This window comes from Nansenia antarctica (assembly GCF_963989245.1).
Source record: "Nansenia antarctica genome assembly, chromosome: 6".
NCBI classification, from domain to species: Eukaryota; Metazoa; Chordata; class Actinopteri; order Argentiniformes; family Microstomatidae; genus Nansenia; species Nansenia antarctica.
The window spans coordinates 43043559-43065738 of NC_137676.1; the positions used below are offsets into that span (position 1 = coordinate 43043559).

The following is a 22180-nucleotide window of genomic DNA, read 5'->3' on the forward strand; positions in this document are numbered from 1 at the left end:
TGTGTGTGTGTGTGTGTGTGTGTCTGTGTGTGTGTGTGTGTGTGTACAAGCTGTTGATATTTTCAACAACCTAGCCTCCACATCCCCTCTTACATTCCATCCTCTTCCCTGTTTGTCCCTGTTCGTCCCTAAAGCCAGTGTACCATTCATTCACACACACACACACACACACACACACACACACACACACACGCACACACACACACACGCAAGTGCACTCACGCACACACACACGCACACGCACACACACACACACACACACACACACACACACACACACGCACACTCACGCACACACACACACGCGCGCACACACACACACACACACACACACACACACACACACACACACACACACACACACACAACCTTTATGTACACATTAGCACACAGGTTCCTTAGCATTAGCTCCTTCCAGACCATTACCTACAGTAGCAGCTCTGTGGTTCATCAAGTGAAGTGCACCGTTAGCTCAAAGCAGTAATGAAAAAGAAACAAATTCCTTTCTCTATCCCTGTCACTCAGGGCCATCGGCATGGAAACCCCGGGATGAGCGCAGTCATTAATTACGTGTGTGCGATGACTTCTCTTCCGCTTGTCAAAGGGCAAATCAAACGCAGTGCCTGGTGTGTGTGATTGTGTGTGTGTGTGTGTGTGTGTGTGTGTGTGTGTGTGGCTGTGGCCGTGTGTGTTAGAATTAATGACAGGGAGAAGTGTGCCTTTCTTTATGTAGAGGAGAATGCGGAGGAGGTACAGAGAGGTGTAAAGAGTTGATGAGAGGAATACTGAACATGTTGTGGGTATTTTGTGTTATATTGTTCTGAACACCCCCTTTATACACATAATAATTGAATGACAAAGATTTGCTTGACATGGCCCTTTATTGATACTGGTTCTCAAAGTGGCTCTTTCTTCTTTCTGCCCCTCCACTACCACCCTTTCTCTGTTGTGAAAGGGGGAGGAAATGGATAATGTCACTTGTGTTACTAATTTGTGTGTGTGTGTATTGTGTGTGTGTGTGTGTGTGTGTGTGTGTGTGTGTGTGTGTGTGTGAGAGTTGGAAATAGAGAAGTAGAGAAAGAGAAAGGGAGAAGGGAGAGAGAGAAAAGAGGTTGGAGTGTTCGAGGGGAAAGATAAGTGGGAGAAAGTACGAGGCAGGAAAAGCAGATGTAGGAAGATAGGGAGAAGGGAAGAGGTGGAGGGAAAAGGAGAAGGTAAGAGAAGATCCCGCAAGAGCCGAGGGAAGATGGGGGGGAAATGGGGGGAGAGAAGATTTGAGTGGGAGGAAGGGAAGCTAGCATTTTTCCAGCTGAGATGGGGCGGGGTGCAGAGAAGGAACAAAGATCACCTCTGATCTGGACCAATGACGCACAAGACTGGCCTTCAATTACCTTATTCTGCACAACGTTCCCTGTCATATCGCTGACACACATCTCTGCATGCACACACACAAACACACAAACACACACACACACAAACACACACACACACACACATACACACACACACAAACATGCACGCACACACAGGGACTCAAAAAGTACATAACAAATATTCACACTCACACACACATTTTGCCAACAGTCCATATTTAATGATATCATTAGCCAAAGCCCATTCCACTCCCTAGCGCTACGGCCCTTCAGTGGGATCTTCGTTAAAGACCAGGACACACAGAGCGTGTGTGCGTGTGTGCCTACATGAGTGCGTGCGCACACGTGTGTGTGTGTGTATGGAGGAGTGGATCTAGGTAATCTCAGTGGATTGTATTAACCCACGGTGATCTGATGGTGTTCTCACTACACTGGGTCTGCCGATTGAAATTCCATCCCTAACCCTCTTCCCTTTTCCCTTCCCCCTAGCATCTCTCACCGTGTCTACAGTGGCTGAGATTCACAGACACTCTGCAGACCGCCCAACCCCCCCAGACTTCATAGGAACGGCTTCATACGCAATGCAAGACACGCCCAACCCCTATACGCTTTAGTTTTTAAAAACGAGATGGATCTAGTTTTTTTTTTTTATCCATGCTAAATAGGTGGCATGGATTGCCTGTGCTCTTGGGGTTATGTTCATTTCGGTCGCCAACACATGTCTCATCATGTGGTCTCCTTATGAAGGAAATATGTGCTGAATTCAGAATGGAATGGGCTGTAATTTGATAAGTGGACCTCTCATATGCCAAGTAAATTGTTGGAGAGCTAGAAATGAGTGTGAGTGTGTGTGTGTGTGTGTGTGTGTGTGTGTGTGTGTGTGTGTGCGTGTGTGTGTGAGCGTGCGTGCGTGCGTATGTGTGTGTGTTGTATCTATACAGTATGTTTTTGTCTGTGTGGTTACAGTATGTACATTGTTTATTGTCATGTATTTAACCATTGTTCCCATATCTCTTGTGTGTCTGTGTGTGTGTCTGTATTTTCACCCATGTATGCAGCTATTCATAGCCAATTACAGTGACATGGGTCTGAATGGGCTTAATGAGAGGAAATGAAGACTAATGAACACGGAACCCACAGTAAATGCTGGGCAGGCGGCGAGCATCGCTCCATAGTCCATAACTCCGCTCCGCGTCTCCGTCCTGCCAAGGAAAATATCGCCATGCTTCAACATTTGAGCACAGGAGCTATAATGAAAATCCACAAAAGCGTGTAAGCTTTTTGCCACTTTTGTGTTCACAATTCATTCCGTGTGGGCTAACGGGGGCGAGATATGGCTAACGCTGGCTGCCAGCTCGTGGACGTGTCGTATACATTTGAATCTATGTTCGCTCACACATTCACTGGTGTGTCTATGGCCTTCTGTTTCTGACAGCCTCAGCCTCCCTTGGCAGAGAGGTTGGAGAGGAGGAAGTGCAGTTTGATGGATAGGCAGCAGGGCTTGCTTTGATTTTCTGAAAATAATACAATCATATGCTACATTCACCTTTCATGGTTATTAAGAGAGAGAGGAGGAGGAGGGGAGGGAGAGTGAGAGAAACGGAAGAGAGAGAGAGGGAGCAACGAAAAGAGGGAGGGGGTGGTTTGACAGCCGCTAAAATGAGCTCCAGGATCTGAAATACAGGGCAGCTCCTAATGGGCTTTATTTTGCGCTTACTCCCTCTTTGGTTTGTGGCAACACGGGAGCGAATGAAAGAGGGGGGGAGGTGAGGGGGAGGGCAGGTCGCATTTTTACAGTGACAGCCCGCTCCTTTCCTTTTTTTTCATCCTCTCTTTTTCTCTCGGCTGGCAGGGTGAGCGAAGGAGGGAGAGAGAGAGTCAAAAAAGAGAGAAAATGAAGTGATTTGTGGAAGTATTGATCGGTGGGTCAAGGCTATTGATCAGAGCGCGGCGAGAGATGGAGGAGAGGGGAGAGTGATGGAGCGCTTTGTCTGGCAGGAACGGACGGCAGGCGGATTGGCTACTGGGGCCCCGAGAACCGTTTTTATAGGGCCGTCTTTAGAAGGTGGAGAACAAGGGCACTCACAGGACGGCTGGGAAGGGCACCTTCAATAGGGCGAGACTGGTAACCTCCTGTACACTGCTGTACATGTCACATTGCAAAACAGGAACCGAGCCATGCTCTTGTAACTGTTTATTGGAACCTCTGCGTAGTGGTAGTGGAATACCAGTGGATAGCGGCCACATGCCATTTTTCCCCTGCAGGCGTTTCAACGCATCTGGAATGGAAATATCTCACGTCGGGCCTCATTCTCATGGGTTCTTTCTCTAACACTCATTAATTCTAGCATAGTCTTGTCTTACAACCATTAGAAGAATCCCCCACTGACTAAAACACATAAGAGTGATTAGGAACAGTATTGAGAAGCATATGCAGGAGTTTCTGTTTTTTATTCAGGGTAAGCAGTCCAGTGCTACAGAGCCCCAGTCTTGGACCGGAGTCAGAGCTTCTCCCCAGGTTCCTCGGGGTATGCAGCGGAGCCATCTGGCGCTGGCAAGGGCCCTCTCCAGGAAGGACCCCTATAGGCCCCCTCCCCCCCTTTCCTCCCTCCCCCTTAAAAGAGCCAAAGAGCCATTATGGAGGAGCAGTTTCCTCCTCCACCCTCTGCTCTCCAGGAAACTGAGTGCCAATGTGGAGATGAGACTGTGAGGCTGTTAGAATCTCCTTGGCCTCATGCGGTGACACACTGACTGAAGAGGCAGATCCTTAGCTATTCTTCTCTGCACGCTGCTTTTTCATGTGAAGAGAAAGGGAACGCAACACTGATGAAAGACTAGCGAAAGAGACAGAGAGAGAGAAGGAGGCGGGAGGAGGGGATTGTGAGAGTAGGATGGAAAAAATGACTTCTGTGAAGCTGTGTCTGTGTGTGTGTGTGTGTGTGTGTGTGTGTGTTTCTGTGTGCATGCGTACGTGTGTGTGTGTGTGTGTGTGTGTGTGTTTGCGTGCATGTGCATTGCTGAGAGAGAACCCCAAGCAACACGACTCGCTCTGTGAAAAGATACACACACCGCCCTAGCGGGATCCGAGGACTTTGGAGGCGTGTTCAGATGGCGAGTGATAGAGAGAATGAGAAACAGAAAGAGAGAGAGCGAGCACTCCTCTCTCTACACGAGCTCTCTGGATAAGTTGAATAATTGAATCTCGCATAGTGTCGAGGCTGGCCGGCGCCGGGAGATTTATTCATGTATATTTCAGGCAAGTTGTAATCTTTTTAGAGGGGCCGGCTGCTTTCCTTTGTGGCAGAGATGAAGGGTGACAGAATAGGGCTCCTCCACCAGGTCTCCATTATTTATACTGGGAGTACCAGAAGGAGCAGTCTCTGGGAGGCGTCCACGAGGAAAACACTAACCACAGTACATCCCTCCACTCCTCCGTATGTCTCTCTATCCTTCTCTGTTTCTCTCTCACTAGACTTGTCTCTCCTTCTTCTTCTTCTTCTTCTTCTTCTTCTTCTTCTTCTTCTCCTTCTTCTTCTTCTTCTTCTTCTCTCTCTGTCTATGTCTGCTTCTCTCTGATTCCCCTGCTCTCTATTTCTCTCTCTACCTCTTCATCTCTCTCTATCTCTCTTTTTTCATCTTACATCTCTCCCTCTCTCCCTCTCTCTTCTCATTATTCCCACTTGCATCATCCCTCTCCTTGTTTTACTTTGGTCCTGAGTGACTGTACCACCATTGGTGTGTTTGAAGCCTCAGATGTTGAAGATGTCATCCAAAACAGGATGGAACAGATGTCACCCACTGGGCCTGAGTTCTAGTTCTGGTAATGTTGTGGTTTTGTTAGACCCGGTCGTGCTGTTTCCCTACAAGAGCGTCTATGAAGCCTTTGCACTTGTTATTTTCCAAAAGGTATAGTACTGTAGCTGAAAGGTGGAATGAAGAGGTACAAATACTGTCCTAAACAGTTATGGCGTTTTTCCATTATCGGCCCGGGTCGCTTCGGGTCGGGTCGCTTCGGTTCGCTTCGGCACACTTTTGAACAGTTCTGGTTTTCCACTATACACAACAGACCAGGAACTAGTAGGAGGAGTAGGCGATAGTAGGCGGAGTTACGCGTCATAAAAGCACCCAATGGTGGTGACGTATATTTTCACGAGACACAACACAGCCACAACAACAGCGACATGGAGGAACTTGAAGCTATCGTATGCCTTTCCCTCGGCATGTGGTATATTATTAACCGTGGTTTTTTGGAGAGAAAGAGAAAGAGAGAGAGGAAGCTATGCACACATATTAAAGTCATGTTTTTTGAACCCTTAAAACCACTGCCTTCACTTGTCTGCTTTATGAACTGTAGTATCATTGTGTGCCGTGTTATTCACGGACAAACACGGTGCCCGGAGGCACCCTTTGCGGGTTAATAACTTCGGTTTACCGTGGGTTAGGATAACAATTCAAACGTGTCCGGATAGGGGAGAGGACAGGGAATCCAAAACCATTTGAATGGTGTCGATACGACACTGTTATCACGGTTGACACAGCGAGGAGCGAATTCCCTGGTAGAAATTGTCTCTCCACCTCCACAGCCGGTGTTATTCACGGGCAAAGACGGTAAACGGAGGCACCCTTTGCGGGTTAATAACTTCGGTTTACCGTGGGTTAGGATAACAATTCAAACGTGTCCGGATAGGGGAGAGGACAGGGAATCCAAAACCATTTGAATGGTGTCGATTAGGGATGTCCCGATCCGATACTGAGATCGGATATCGACCCGATATTGGTCCTGAATGCTGGATCGGAGATCGGACCAGAAAAAAAAGGCTCCGATCCGCGTGCCCGATCCGCGTCTGTGTTACGTCTGTGTTTACGACAGTTTGGGCTTTACGACATGTGCCGTATTACGTTTTGTGTTACACTCGTGTTTGATTAAATGGAGTTGCCAGCTCCGACTACAAGCTCTGAGTTCGACTCCGTTATTGAACATAACATTGGCGAGATGCGAGAGAAACTCCCCCCAGACAGCAAAATTGCAAAAGCAATAACGGAGAAATTGGTTCGGTTTATTGTGCTCGACGACCAACCACTTTCGGTGGTAGAGAATGTGGGGTTTCGGAGTTTAATTGAACACCTAGAGCCGCGTTATACTTTGCCCAGTCGGCATTATATAACCGAAAATGCCATCCCGAAAATGCACAATGAAGTGTGTGAGTTCCTCGCCAAACTATTGGAGAATGTCGATGCTATTAGCTTCACAACGGACATTTGGAGCTCAGACGTGTGTCCAATGTCGTTGTTGAGTCTCACAGCACACTGGATAGACTCTGATTTTACTTTCAAGAAAGCGGTGCTGCATGCCCGTGAGTTCCGTGGCTCACACACTGGGGATTCCATTAAGGCAGCCATGGAGGAGATGCTGCTCGAATGGAAAATTAACAAAAGCAAAGTCCATGTCGTTTTAAGAGAGGTGGTCACTGAGTACTGCAGAGTACTATTTTTGTTGCTTTAATAAAGGCTGGCAGTCTTTAATTTAACTGTTGTTGGTGTGGACTATATACTGGGGAGGTATTTGAATGAATGAATGAATGAATGGTCTTTATTGTCATTGCTACAGTACAGGTACCAAACAACGAAATTTAGGAGGGGTGGCTCCCCTGGTGTTAGGAAAAAAAAAATAAAAAAAAAATAAAAAAAATTCAGGGGTCAAAAAATTTATACAAATATCGGATCGGTATCGGTATCGCCGATACCCGAAGCCCAGGTATCGGTATCGGTATCGGTAGTGAAAAAGTGGGATCGGGACATCCCTAGTGTCGATCCTACACTCCTATCACGGCCGACACAGCGCGGAGCGAATTCCCTGGTAAAACGTTTCTCTCGCCCCGCTGTCAACGGGAGTTTCAACCAGCAGGTGCGGTGCTGCAGGCAGCAGCGGGTGAACTCCCGGTTCATTGAGTTTACGGTTAAAAGCATAACTTCTCGGGGTGTCAGCGCGGTGGTTAAGGGCTCAAAATGACCGTATACCAATGGTGAAGTTAGCAAAGGAGTATTGTGTTTGTACCACCTCCACAGCCGGTGTTATTCACGGGCAAAGACGGTGCATAATAGCGATTTTTGTGTTATGCTTGTTGTAAATAAAAGTTCTATGATGCATTGAAATGACATTAAACTAAGATAATACGATGGTCAGCATAATTTTTCGAATCATTATTAATAAGCTATTACAGAAACTGTAGTGACATTTTCCAAGAGCGAATGTGGTATTTAAAGATGGCGGTTAGCGAAGAAATCTATGAACATGGGATGACGATTTCCATTGACCAATCAACGGTGTGCAGCGTCACACGTCACACGCAGCCTGGCAAAAAGGTTCCGGGTCTAAATTTGGTTCCTGGTTAAGAAGGGTAGCTAAAGAAGCGACCCGAACCGAGCCGAGGCGACCCGGGCCGACAAATGGAAAACCCGGGCTGGCCCTGTAATGGAAAAGGGGCTTTAGTTTCCATGACCTCCATTATATCACATGAGGTCAGTTTAATGGTGAGTGATGCATACTGGTGGAAACATTGAGAAAACATGAATGTTAATGTACTGTAGAACTTAACAGTGAGGGGAAATATGTAAATTACAAGTAATACTTATTATTGAGTGATTTTTCTCAGATTCATTGCTCTTAATTTTCACTCTTGCCCTCTCTCCCTCTCCCTCTTTCACTCAATCTCTTTTCCCACAGCCTTTCGTTCTCTCTGTCTTATCTCCCCCCTGTCTCTCTCTCTCTCTCCACCCGCCTTTCCGTGTGTGTGTGTGTGTGTGCGTGTGTTTGTGGATGTGGATGTGGATGTGGAGGTGGATACATGTGTGTGTATGTGTGTGTGTTTGTGTGTGTCAGAGTGTCTGAGACTTTCCTTGCTGCCTGGTAAATAAGTTAATGCGAGTGTAAGCCGGGTCAGGGCTCGCTCAGCTCAGCCCAGGAAGCTCAATGAGAGTGAGGGGAATTGATTGGCCCTCTTTTATACGTGGAAATGAGAAAATACAAACCCTCTCCGTCCGTGTTTCCCACTTTCTCTCCACTATCTCCAACACAGAACTACAGAACTACAGAACTACAGGCCTACAGGCCTTTATTTGTTTTCCTCCATTCCTTCATTTCATTTGGGCTGATAACAAGTTGGAAATGGACCAATGCCCTGAACAATGGAAAAGTTGTTTTCTCAAAACCTTTTTAAAGTTGTTTTTTTTCTTTCTCCTTTTCTTTCTTTATCTGCTGTGTGTAAAAAGCGATTTTCCCATATTGAGCCGAGAAAGTGGTTTGCTTGAGCAGATGTTTAGCTTTTCTTTTTCACGGCATGTGTATGATTGCGGCACAATCAATAATTGACTTCATCAGTCCTGTGAGAGCTACAAAGTCAGTTTGAAATCAATGAAAGTCTGGTTTGAAATGTTCTGCAAAGAAGAATTTTACAAGCGCTGCTGTGGTCAAGAATATTTATTTGCAATTCACAATCCTCCTGGACCTCTGTAAATAAAAATATAGATACTCAATACTTAATACATGAATTAATTGCTGTACCATTGAGTACATTCCTTTCCCTCTTCAACATAAAGTATTGAGAAGATATTGCAAAACAAAACCTTTGTGTTGTCACCCAAAAGGAGAAAGAAGTGCTTTAGGGACTTGCACATTCACCAACGTAAAAAAGAAGAAAAGGAACCTCATAACTTATATTGCAGTGGAACAATATTTGTGCAGTGGCTACTTGGTGTGTGTGTGTGTGTGTGTGTGTGTGTGTGTGTGTGTGTGTGTGTGTGTGTACGTGTGTGTTAGCCACCTGCAAGCGTAGCGGAAGGTCTCATTCTGATAACTGCCTCGCGCTCATGAAGCCGCCAGACAGTCACCATGGCAACGTGTCTCCGCCTTCGGCATGGTGACACAGACAAAATAAATGCCACACCAGGAGACAGTGAACTTATGCACTGGGCTTATTCACTGTGGACAAATTGGCCACCGCAAACATCTATGTTGGTTAGTGCCATCTGGATAAAAATGAATGAGTCAACTCTTTGGGCTGTAGCTGCTTTTCAGTAGGTTAAAGCAGATTTATGGTCTATCCGGTGTCTACCGTGTCCACTCCAGTCATGGCTTCCATGCTTCTTGCAGAGTGGAGTGTGTCTTCTATGCATCCAATAGTTTGTGACGATGTACCTCGGCCACCTACCATCAACCAATCACGTCAATGCTGAGCTCTGTGTTACAAAAATATGGTAGGCGCGTCCATCACAATTGCATCATACCCTCTGTAGCCTCCACACTGCAGTGCCGGATGAAGCATAACTTGGCTTTTAGAGTATGATGAATTTTATTTGATTTTATCCCTTTTTCACCTAATTTAGTATCCAATTATACCCAACCTAGTGTCCAATTATCCCCTGTCGCCTATTGCGTAGGATCGGCCGCACGCGCACCCCGTGGAATCGGCCGCCACATCACCAGCCTAAGGCCACAAACACACCGCCGACCTGTTCCTCAGCAGTGCGTGTGCGTGGCGGAGCTGCTGCTGCTGCTGCTCTCACGGATCTCTGCAGCTTCCCTACCGGCTGCGTGTCTCCTGCAGCTCTAACTGTGGAGCTGCTACTGCCAGCCCTGTCTTTGCACATTGAGCTTTGCCTTTGCAAGTGCGGCATGCATGCGGCAAAAATAGGCGAGAGTCCTAATCTCTAGATGGCTTGTCGCGGCAGCCAGCTTGAGACACGCGCGCCTCACGCGTGCTGTAAGGCTGCTCTAACCCGTTAACATGGGCGCCGAAATGAAAAGCCCACTGCTGTGGTTGCTGCTTGCGGTGTGTTCGAGACGTAAGGAACAGCTTCTTCTCTGCAGCTGTTACTCTGTTGAACTCAGAATCCCAGCAGTAGCCCTGCCCCCCCCCCCCCAACAAGAGGAGCATTGACTCTCAGTAGCAGTGTACCCTCCCCCCCATACGTCTACTGGCTGCACACTCAGGACTTCTATTTAGCTTTTGCACTACTGCTTGCTTGCACATACCATATTTATTACTAGTCTCTAATTCTACATCTTACATATATGTAACATACCTCAAGACCTGTGCCCTTGCTCTGGACATATCATACTGTCTATACATATCATATCATAACTGACTTTTGACTTGAGTTTTTATATTCATTTATTTATACCTTTACACACACACACACACACACACACGCACACACAAAGATACATACAAGTACATACCCACACACAGATACAGTACCTCTCTCTCTCTTTCTTTCTCTCTCTTTCTCTCTCTCTCTCTCTCTCTCTCTCTCTCTCTCTCTCTCTCTCTCTTTCTCTCTCTCTCTCTCTCTCTCTTTCTCTCTCTCTCTCTCTCTTTCTCTCTCTATCTTTCCTGGGCTCTTAAGGAGTCTATAGAAAACCCCTGTGGCCAGCACTTCTTTTACCCGTACAGTACTGTAGATGTGCATGGTCAGTGTATTATTGTAACCTTCATATTTGATGATCCTCCATCCTCATGGGTATAGAGTAGAGGTGAGTAGAAAGATAAGATGCTGCAAAGGTCATTCTAACCTACTCTATACCACAAAGGACAAAACCTACTGCTCAGATATGCACATATCCCTCCTCACCTGTGAAACCTTGTATATTTGCAGTACTTTTGATAGTCCACTGTGTACTGTATTTGTCTGCTGTGTGTGTCTGTATCGGAACCCCTCTAGAGTTTGAATCTGTGTTGCTTTTATCCATGAGAAAAAAAAGACCAGGCCTCTCTTATCTCAGTAAGACAAACCTGGATGGATAACAGTTAAATAAAGAGATAGAGCCTTGTTACACTGTCAGGAAAAAAACTTGGAGCCTCCATTGGTGGTATTTTCTCTCTAAATAAATAGACTTCCTTTGTGGTGTATATGTGTGGGCCTAAGACTATTGGTGGTTTGCCGGTGGCTCAATATCATGTGGATACATTCCACTCTGAGTGACCCTAGCTTTAGTATTTTGTCTTTTCTCTCTCAGTCAGCGGGTGTCAGTCAGACCTTCTAAGCAGAGACTGTCAATTTTCCCATGACAGTAGATCCTCTCTAGTTCCCTTTAGCCCTATAGAATAGAATAGGCCCCTGGCTCGGTTGAGTTTCCATGCTTCACTCTACATGTCAACACCAGCTCCTCCGTCCTACAGTATGTCACCCCTCGGGATGATGGGGGCCTCATGCTAGAAGATGGTACACACACGCACGCACGCACTCACACACACACACACACACACACAGACACACCCATACACACACACTGGGCCTACTCAGTAATCTGACAGCTAACAGTACAGCCAGGGTTCAAAAGCACTGGAGGAGAACTGAGCAGTGATGGCTGGAGGAGTTGTGACAGGCTCTCCACATGGCTGCCTTTGTCTGCCAGGACTGATACTTACACCTCTCACACACACTCAGCACATGCTACAGATGCATGTAAAGATACACACACACACACACACACACACACACCTTTCTTCCCCTGTACAAAAGAGAGCACTGTTGCTCCAGTACCTGTCAGGCTCCAGTACTGGAAGTGGTCTTCCACAGGGAGCTGTGTGGAAGTCTAAACGGACCACCTCGCCTGTCACTCAATACAGCAGCCCGTCGATACAGACACAACTAAGGATGCTCTTTCCTGTCAATGAACAGAAAGAGAGAAAGAGAGAGAGAAAGAGAGAGAGAGAGAGAGAGAGAGAGAGAGAGAGAGAGAGAGAGAGAGAGAGAGAGAGAGAGAGAGAGAGAGAGAGAGGCTGCCCAAGGCAGATGCTGGAACAGCTGTCCCCCCTTGTAAGAGGTGTGTGTGTGTGTGTGTGTGTGTGTGTGTGTGTGTGTGTGTGTGTGTGTGTGTGTATGCATGTGTGTGTGTGTGTGTGTGTGTGTGTATGTGTGCGTGCATGTGCGTGCGTGCGTGTGTGTGTTGAGGAGTGAGCGCCAGACAGCTGCTGGGCTAGTCTGAGTGAACATGCCCCCTCGTGCTTTACTCTGGCCTGGGAGCCAGCGATAAGAAATGTCTGGGGGTCCCGGGAGGTGTGTGTGTGTGTGTGTGTGTGTGTGTGTGTGTGTGTGTGTGTGTGTGTGTGTGTGTGTGTGTGTGTGTGCGTGCGTGCATGCATATGATGGGACAGCTGGAGCGGCTGCAGTGACATTGGACATCAGACGCTCAGTGCATGAAGACTCTTTCAAGACCAGGTCCCCAAAGCTTAGGACTGTGCTTTGTCCTCAGTGAAGCCCCTCATTGATTTCCATTCAGATCCACTTCCTGTCAGAGTCTGCAAAGTAGAGTACCGCTGCAAGGACGCATAGCCAGCTGGATGCTCAAGGCCCTGGCATCTGGAATACACAGGTCCATCGTACTGTTTGTGAAGTGGATTTTTTATTGTTGATTTATCATGATTTATTGTAAAATTTTCCACAAGGCCTTGAGCTAGCTGGAGTTACTCCGGTTGTCTGTTTCTGTGCTCATGAAAAAACGTCATAAGCACAGAAAAGTCCCTTAAACTCTCAGAACCAGCAATCGTTCATAGGCTACGTTCATGTGTTGAAGTTTATCCCTCGCCTGCACAGGACCCTGTCGAAAAAAAAACGAGACGTGCCTCTCAACAAGAGTTCTGTCCCGACTGAAAAGAATGTCTGAATCAAAATCTCAACAAGTCCCTTTTCCTTCCCTCCCAGGTTGCAAAGGGATGCTGTGCGGCTTCGGGGCTGTGTGCGAGCGCGACGCGGCCGACCCGTCCAAGGCGGAGTGTGTGTGTAAGAAGATGTCGTGTCCCTCGGTGGTGGCGCCCGTGTGCGGCTCGGACTCCTCCACCTACTCCAACGAGTGTGAACTGTTTAAGGCTCAGTGCAACACGCAGCGCCGGATAAAGGTCCTGCGCAAGGGACCCTGTGGTGAGTCCAGCTGCCACTAATGAACCCTGTTGTGCCGACACAAACATTGCTCTTTTCAGTGAGTATGTAGCATATTAAAAGGGTCAATCTGTTGTCTTTTCACATCTAGCGTAGTAGCTACTAGTAGATACATTACATTATTTGTCTGATCACTGTAGATCGCTGTAGATCATGCTGCAACGTAATGTGAAGTATCCAAGCTGGCACAGGTCGATTTGGGTGGACGCGGTAGTTTGAAGCTACTTTGACACTAGTACTACTGGCCTGGTGGCAAACTGAATGCAGATTGGCATACAGCCAACAGGTTCACTTCCGAAACCTTCCATAGAGTTGGACGTAGCTTCTACCACTAGAAGCACGTGGCTATGATGCATGAGACAATGCGTTCTTCGTCTCATGATAGTATTAACATGTTCCTTGACGCAAAGTACTTTCTAGAAAAGAAAAGAAAACACAAGCCGTTGGTTCGTTGTCGTGTCATGATACAACAGGCTTAGTCATTCGCCTGGCACTCTTTCCACAGCACACAATGAAGCTGTATAGGACAGCACAAAGACACAGTCTGTCATGTTGTCATCTGCATAGCCACTAGCACAACCACATATTACCCACCTGGGGTTAAAACCTTGCCACCTGCTGTGTTTTTGACTCTGACTGGTTCCAGCTTTAATAACACCCCCCAGTGGAGCATATCTCTGGTATTACCACTCTTCACCACAGCCTGTCCATACATCTTCTTCTGTCGGGGGCTGGAGGGCTGACTGCCAGCTGAACACTGAGGAGAATAATGTGCTACAATGTGCTTTGTGTTATTGTTTTGTTCGTGCGCCGTCGCATCGTTGCTACAATGCTAATCCAAGGCTGATTGCTGTGCTGGCTGGGTTGGGGCTGGGGCTAGGGCTGGGGCTAATAGCAGGGCCAGCGACTACAGGCTTTTCCAGTAGGAGGGGCAGGGGGGTGGAGGGAGGGAGGGAGGGAGGGAGAGAGACTCATACTAGTGAGAGATACAGACAGAGCAAGAGAGAGAGAGGGATAGAGGGGAATAGAGAGAGAAAGTTGGGGTATTATGGGAGCTAGAGGAACAGTTCATACACACAGCCACACTTAGCTATAGTTACCAGTGTCACCCGCTGGAGAACTTCTGGGACAGGGCAGCGGGGGCTGTGGGGCACACTTCCTTCTTATGAAAAAGTTCTGCGTGATATTTACTGTTTTGTATTGGTGATACTTTTTATGTCACTTATCACCAAATCTGCTGTAATCAGTGTAATATCACATATTGACAGTAATTTGCAAGATTAGTGGAAACATAGACGTGCTAAAGCTTAGGTGCTAATTATCCATTAAGTCTTTGTGTACAGAATTAATTAGGTTCTACTTCCTGTCGTGTTTATTTGATTACGTACACATTGGAAATATTAGACTGCCATCAAGCACTAGTTTGCTCTGAATGAAAACGAATTGTGCGGCCGAAAATATGATAGGATACACACACACATATTCAACGGGCAACACAAACTAAATTAGACATATACACACTGAAAATAACAGATCTTTTATTTTTTCAGAAGTAAATAATTTGCACTTACAGCAAAAATCCAACTAGACAGCAGCTTCTACTATGGAAGTCTAGTGCCAACAGAAGGGTCACAGGGGTCAGGGGAGCCAGGATAACAGGCTCGTTTTCTCTCTTTGCCTCCAATAAATTATGTCAGCACAGAAGGTCCCGGCAGGTCACACAGGCTGATATTATGTTGTTGTCCAGAGTGATGGAGAGAGCTTGTGGAGGGGTGGTGTTGCCTCTCTCTTTCTGTGTGTGTGTGTGTGTGTGTGTGTGTCTGAGTGTGTGTGTGTGTGTGTGTGTGTGTGTGTGTGTGTGTGTCTGAGTGTGTGTGTCTGTGTGTGTGTGTCTGAGTGTGTGTGTGTGTGTGTGTGTGTGTGTGTGACTGTGTGTGTGTGTGTGTGTGTGTGTGTGTGTGTGTGTGTGTGTGTGTGTGTGCATGTGTGCGTGCGTGCCAGATTTGATCTGTCACAACGGTAAGATATCTGCCGGGTAAGAGCAGTGCCCCGTAGGTTACCAAACTAATTTACTTGGGCATGGGCTTGGATAATGTAGAGCCCTAATCAAGCAAATCCAATAATTCAAGTTTAAAGGAACAGTAACAGCCTGTATAGTGCTTCTGGGCAAAGATGCATACTTGATGCATGAACATCACTTAGTGCTTGAGTAGCACTCTATGGCTGAACAATTTAATGTTCTTTGCCGTAATATGCACATAACTTACCCTGAATCCCTTATGAACAGCCAGCCTAAGCAGCTCCTTTCATTAACACGCTCTGAAATGGGTAATTTGGGACAGGGTCACATTTCTCTCAGTTAGTTCACCGGGCAGGCACAGTAACAGATAATGGCCAGATATCATTTGAATTAAAAGGGCTCAGTCTGTTTCAATTGCCCCTGAAGCGTGAAGAAAAAAAGGGTATTGTGGGGGGAAAAAAGACAGAAGGCAGCACTTAACCACGGTTATGGTTCAGTAGAACATGAAGAGAAAGTGGGGCGGGTGTGTGTTTTAAAGCGGTCTGGAGAGCGGGTCTGTTAGCTCTCATAATATTGAACTTGGAGCAGAGGGGTAAACACACACTCTTTCCAAGCTGTGGAGAGAGAGAGGGGGGGGGGGGGGGGGGGGGGGAGTATAGAGGGCTTGTGCCTCAGAACTCATTTCAGAGCAACCAGTCTAGTGGAACGTTTTTTTTTGGTGAGGAACAGGTAGCGGTGCGAAAGGGGGGCACTCGGCCGGTCACAGATCGATGGGCCAAAATCGATCATGAGTGTGTGTGTGTGTGTGTGTGTGTGTGTATGTGTGTGTGTATGTGTGTGTGTTTGTGTAGTGAAAAGCCCAGTAGCACATCCTAGATAGACTTTTGTTCGCTCTCTCTACCTTTTTATAACCTAGCTGTACGTTTCTCCGCGTTCCCCCCGTTTTTTTCTTCCTCTGTCTGTTCCCTTCTGTCAACCTCCCTCTCTGTCCTTGCCTTTCTTTCGCTCCTACCTCGCTTTCTTCTCTCCCTCTCTGACCTCCATCCCTCCCTCCCCCCTTCTCTGTGGTGTACAGGAGAACAGCATGCCTGACTAGCTGTCTGAAAGGCCTCTGGGTCTTATCTCCCTGGTGACAACAGGCACCTCCTTACAGCACATCAGAAAGCTTGCCTCACGTCTGTCTGTCCATCTGTCTGTCTGTCTGTTTATCTGACTGCTCCATATCTACCTCGCTGGCTCCCCCCTTGACCCCCCCCCCCCACCCCAATCTCACTCCACAGCTGGTCTAACCTGGGGAGTCAGTCCAAAGACGACACTGATGTCTAATTCCTGGCGTCCCTGCGGTCACGTCTTTGCTAGAGTGTAACCAAGGCGGGGACACCCGCTGTCCTGTTAGCGTAAAGTGGTAAACGTCCTAATGTGGAAATCAATGCGTTGTTTCTCCCTCTCTTTTATCGACTGTAAAAAAACAAGTTCTCTAAGAGGGCATGGATCCCTTAACATGAAGTAGGTTGGTTGGTACCAACATTTTGAGGTCTGTTCAGATTTCTGATTTGGGTTTCTTGTCAGATAATTGAGAGGGCTATGAAAATGATACATTTCACAGATTGTCATTAACGGAGGACTCAAAAGCAGGTTATTAGTGGTTGTTGTTGTTGTCTGAATAGCCAGGAAATAACTTGTGAAAAGTGAACAGTGAAAAGAACTGCCTTTTATCGGACCAGAATGATGAACTATGGTGAATGATGAACTATGGACTATGTCCGTTAAGCTTTTCACCTTCCAAGTTAAGATGCACGATAGATAGTATGCGCTAGTGACGTACTTATGGATGTAAATAAATAGCGAATTTATTAGCTAATAATTTAATAGCTAATAATAGCTAATTCTGAAATGATAACCTCACTCCTCACTGAAGCTCCTTGTGGTTTTAAAAAACAACATGTATTACTCCCAAATACGTCACTCACGGTATAATAAAGTGTTAGAGATAGATACTGCATTTGTAAGCAGTTTTCATATGCCAACACTTTTGTAAGGTGAGCTGGACAACAATGTTGAGGTTAAAACAATTGGTGAAGAGGCTCGTTTTAAGAATTATTATATATTATATATTTCAAGGAACTGTTTTTCAGGCTTGTGTTGAGAAAGCTTTTTCAGAAACCCTAAGCCCTGATACTTTGGCCCCAGTCACCGGGCAGACTACAACTCAAAGCAGACAGTTTTACTTCAGCTGCACTTTTGTGATGGCTAGTGCTAGTGTAGAGCTTGTTAGGGTGTTAAGGGGCCTAGAAAGGCTGATTTATCCCCCCACTGTCTCAAGCCAGTGGGAAGACGATTCTGGACCAAAAGGCTCAGGACTAAAAGCGAGGCAGAGGAACGTGAAGCGAAAGCTAACTTCCCTCTCTTTTTTTCCCTCAATCCATCCCTCCTTCCCTCCCTGCGGCTAGCCGACTGGTCATTCGTTACTCAGGCGGCGTGCGCTCTCCCCTGGCAACATCGTAATGGCAATAGAGTTTTTTGAACAGCTACAGCAGTGCATGGCGCGATCTGGCCTGTGAGGTGTAAATTAGTTTTCTCTCTCCCAGCATGGAGGTGCTAGTGACACCATGTTCAGCTACCTGTCATACTCATCAGCTCGTGTCCCCCCCATAAAGCTTGACTACTACTTAGTCGGTAGTCTGAGGCATCATACACACTGGGGGAATGGAAGTCCGGAGTGTTTTTTTCCTGTCGTCTCCTTTTAGATGGATTTCATGAGATTTCAACACATGTAGGACATTCAAAGGCTTTTTGAGGCTTTTTACTGAACATCTTATGTTGGTAGGTTTTGTACTGTAGATTTCTGATTCCCCACACCACCTCTCTCTCTGTCTGTCTGTCTGTCTCTCTCTCAGAGTATTTTGAATCTGTGTTCTTCATTTCTTTTGAAGCACCATTCAGCGTGTGTGTACCTGGTGTAGCTGCTGCTCTCCTCATCAGTGGGGTTGCTGCTCTGCTGCCCTAGCTAGTTTGATACACAGAGTGTAATCCGATTTCTCTCTGGGTGATTGCTGATGCCCTCACTCTATTTACCTCTTTCTTTCTCTCTCTCTCTCTCTCTCTCTCTCTCTCTCTCTCTCTCTCTCTCTCTCTCTCTCTCTCTCTCTCTGTCTCTCTCTGTCTCTCTGTCTGCAATAGATGTGATGAACAAGTTCCTCACCTCAACATCAGGTAGAGGGAGGGTAAGAGGTCGTTACAAATAAATAAGCTCTGTCTTCCTACATGAGCCCCCATCCCCCACCCCCACACACACACACACACACACACACACACACACACACACACACACACACACTCACACACCCCACCCTCGATGAAGATAATGGAATTTCCTGAATCCTATCCCCTCGCCTCATCCTCCAGTCTGAGCAGTGATACTTGTTCAACAAATCCTGTCTCTTTCTCTCTTCTTCCACTCACCTCACCTCAAGGACCTGTCGGCTCCATGCTCGGGAGAGATAACGAGAGATAACGCATTTGCCTTTCCCCTGCTCACACGTTCCTCCCGTAATGCAGGACAGAAGCCCCCGCTTGACACGCTTTTACTTATGTATTTATGCATTTCGGTTCTCTGAATAATACATTGTTGTTTTGTTATTTTCCACTTACACTGTGCTAAAATGGTCCAAAATACAATGGTCATTTTTGTTTGTGAGGAACAACAATAGTGACTACTATCCAAGTATTTTATTTGTGTGTGTGTGTGTGTGTGTGTGTGTGTGTGTGCACATGTGTGCATGCGTGTCTTCCCTCTTCTCATCTCATCTCTCTCCTTTCCTTTCCTTTCTTTCTCCTCATTTTTCTCTGTCAGGGTAATACTGTGAGATAGTTACACTTCTAACTCCCAGTGCAGTGGGACCACCACCAACTGCTCTCAGAAGAGACAGAGAGTGAAATTCTTCTGAGCCCTCGGCCTCTACTTCAAACCACCATGCAGTCTCTGTGTCCCTTTCAGAGCACTCACTGGGGGTAGGGAGCTACATGACTCACCATAGAGATACCCTCCCCATTCTATCTCTATGGTCCTGCAGCCAAATGCAGAATCCCTCAGATGTGTCAGTCCACCTCTGTCTCCAGACAGCAATAACTTGGCCATAATGAAGAGAGATGAGGCCAGATATGAATATGTTTTTGCAATTATTATGTCCTCCATTATAGGAAACCCAGCTTCCTGTGTCTGTTGTGTCGTGGCCCGTGGTTTATGATGTATTGGCTGGCTCGTTTGTTGTGCTCCGCTATCTCTCTCCGCTAACTCTTCGTCTAGCGCTGCTTCCAGAATGAAGTGGCTTGTCAGAAAAACGGCTGATATATTGAATTCTTGTCATGTTGAACAGGCAGTATATTATGGGGCTGAAGAGAGTGTGCAGATTTAAGAGGTTTGTTTGTGTGTGTGTGTGTGTGTGTGTGTGTGTGTGTGTGTGTGTGTGTGTGTGTGTGTGTGTGTGTGAGTGTGTGTGTGTGTGTGTGTGTGTGTGTGTGAGTGTGTGTGTGTGTGTGTGTGTGTGTGTGTGTGTGTGTGTCTGTGTGTGTGTGTGTGTGTGTACACCAAGACCATACCTCTCAAAACGTGGAGTTACCTGAAGAAGGGTTCAATGCCATAATTCCATAATTATTTTCATATTGTTGCATAATAATGGCACTTGAAATCCCTGCATCTGTTCCAAGCACCTCCTCAATTCAGCTGATGGATCCCGGCTCCTATCCAAGAGTGGCTGCTTCTGCAAACTGCGACACTTTAAATGAATGTGCAATAACACTATGTGCAATATGACAACCCTAGTCGTCTATCTGTACAGTATAGTATAGTGGATAGTGTACATAGCCTTTATTTATGTAAACCAACTCCTTCCCTTCTTGTGTTTTTTTTCTTTGTTTTTTAAGTTTTTTGTTTCTTTCCTAACACCAGGGGAGCCACCCCTCCTAAATGTCGTTGTTTGGTACCTGTACTGTAGCAATGACAATAAAGACCATTCATTCATTCATTCATTCATTCATTCATTCATTCATTCATTCATTCATTCATTCGTCAGACTCTCCTTTTGAATGGAGACTCTGATTTAGTGAGACTACGTTTGCTTCAACACACTTATTACTTTATTTTTCCGGGGGTGACCTCTTTCAGCTACAGCTGCTTAATCACAAAACGATAGGCAGAGACTCTCCAGAAGAGATGTACAGTATGCCATATAAACTAACAGATACTATTGGTGATCCATAGACACATTTTTAATCCTGTTTTTAATCCGATTCTTGTATGACACTCTGGGGAATAATCTGCCTTTCTTCCCCAAAGAAGCCTCTCACCCCCTGCAGACTTCCTCTACAATGCTACCACGTTGGTCAACTAGAAATAACACCAAACAATATTAAGGCTAATCTGTCAACAGGCGGGAGAAGAATGCCAAAAAGCCCTGCTCTTCAAGGGGAACCAAGAGGCCTTCTGTGTATTCCGAGTTTTTGTGGCCGATGTTCCATACTGTGGTTAACACCAAAGCATGTAAAAGAGAGAGGCAGCTGCAGTCAAATCAGGTCTTTGAAGAGCTACATCAAACATAGTCAATCGTCGTCCAGCTATTGGGCTGACAGTCCAGAAGCACGGCGGTACAGAGAGAGGACGTGAGGGTGAGGGCAAAAGCTTTCTTGTGGCCATTGTGTGTGGTGGGGTGGCCGAGTGTACATGAGTGGTGGTGGTGGTGGTGGTGGGGGGGGGGCTCTTAATCCTCTGTCCCATCCTGCCTCTATCTGTCTGTCTTTATGGCGTTGTATCTGCCTGTCTATCTTTTTCTTTCATTCATTCTCTAGCCCAAATTCCCACCACCCCCTAACCGCCTCACATGATTAATCCAAATGACTACCACCCACAACTATCACCACGACCACATACACACACACACACACACACACACACACGCACACGCACACACACACACACACATGCACACCACACACATACACACACACACACACACTCACACATCTGGGCCAGTATGCTGCCGAGCCGTCAGCCTCACATAGCATTTACTGACAGCTCCCCAGCCCTAATGAAGCATTAATAAACCGGCTGCAAAACACCGGATCACAGGGAACAGACAGGCTCCCTGCCTGCCTCCCTGCCTCCCTGTCTAGGAGATGGTAAGAGGGGGTGGGAAAAGATCCTCTTCTGCTTTGCCCTCTTTGTTCACCATCATCTTCTCTCAGCTTCTTTTGCTGTTGTTGCTGTAAGGATGTTTGTAGGTATTTGTACTTTACCCAAGTAGTCTTCTTTAGCTGAAGTTGGTACCATTGCATTCCTTCTCCACTCCTCTCTCTCCTCCTCTTGAAAATGAAAACCGTACCATGGCAGAGCACTTCACTCGCGGTGTGCCAAGGGGAGAGGAACCTAATTGGCAGTGAGGAGCATTCTAATTTGGAGGTAGCTCCGGTGACTTTTTCTCCTTTCTCAGCCTTTCAGATGATAATAATGAGAAAATATAGGCGAGAAGTCCCTGAAGTTTTGCAAGCATTTCACTTGTTACGCCGGTCACATTCGCAGAGGCAATTTGCCTCCTTGTCTGAGTCTGAGAGGGAGGCTTATCTGTGCTAACGTGGTGGCGAGGTGCGCGCTCCGAAACTGGACGGCCCCTTAGCATTCAAATCAAAGCCCCCCGCATGCACCACCCTACCCCCCTCCTTGCCTGTCAACGCACTGCCGCGGTCGGAGAGAAAAACCTCTCTGACTATTATTTAATGGGTTCAAAAAGAAAATTCCGTTTACTATCACAAAGCAAACAGGGACCCTCGCTGGGAAGTAGCTCCTCTTTTTTGCCTG

The 22180-nt window shown here is 46.6% G+C and overlaps 1 protein-coding gene across 1 annotated transcript in view; it reads left to right on the top strand.

The window, feature by feature from the left end:
- The window catches only part of agrn (agrin), a gene marked incomplete at both ends in the record, with an annotated part of 198329 nt that overhangs the window by 109888 nt on the left and 66261 nt on the right, over positions 1–22180 (top strand). The window contains one exon of the mRNA XM_080534511.1: positions 13077–13292. Coding sequence (XP_080390637.1) covers positions 13077–13292 — 216 coding nt within the window. The remainder of the gene's footprint in view (positions 1–13076; positions 13293–22180) is intronic.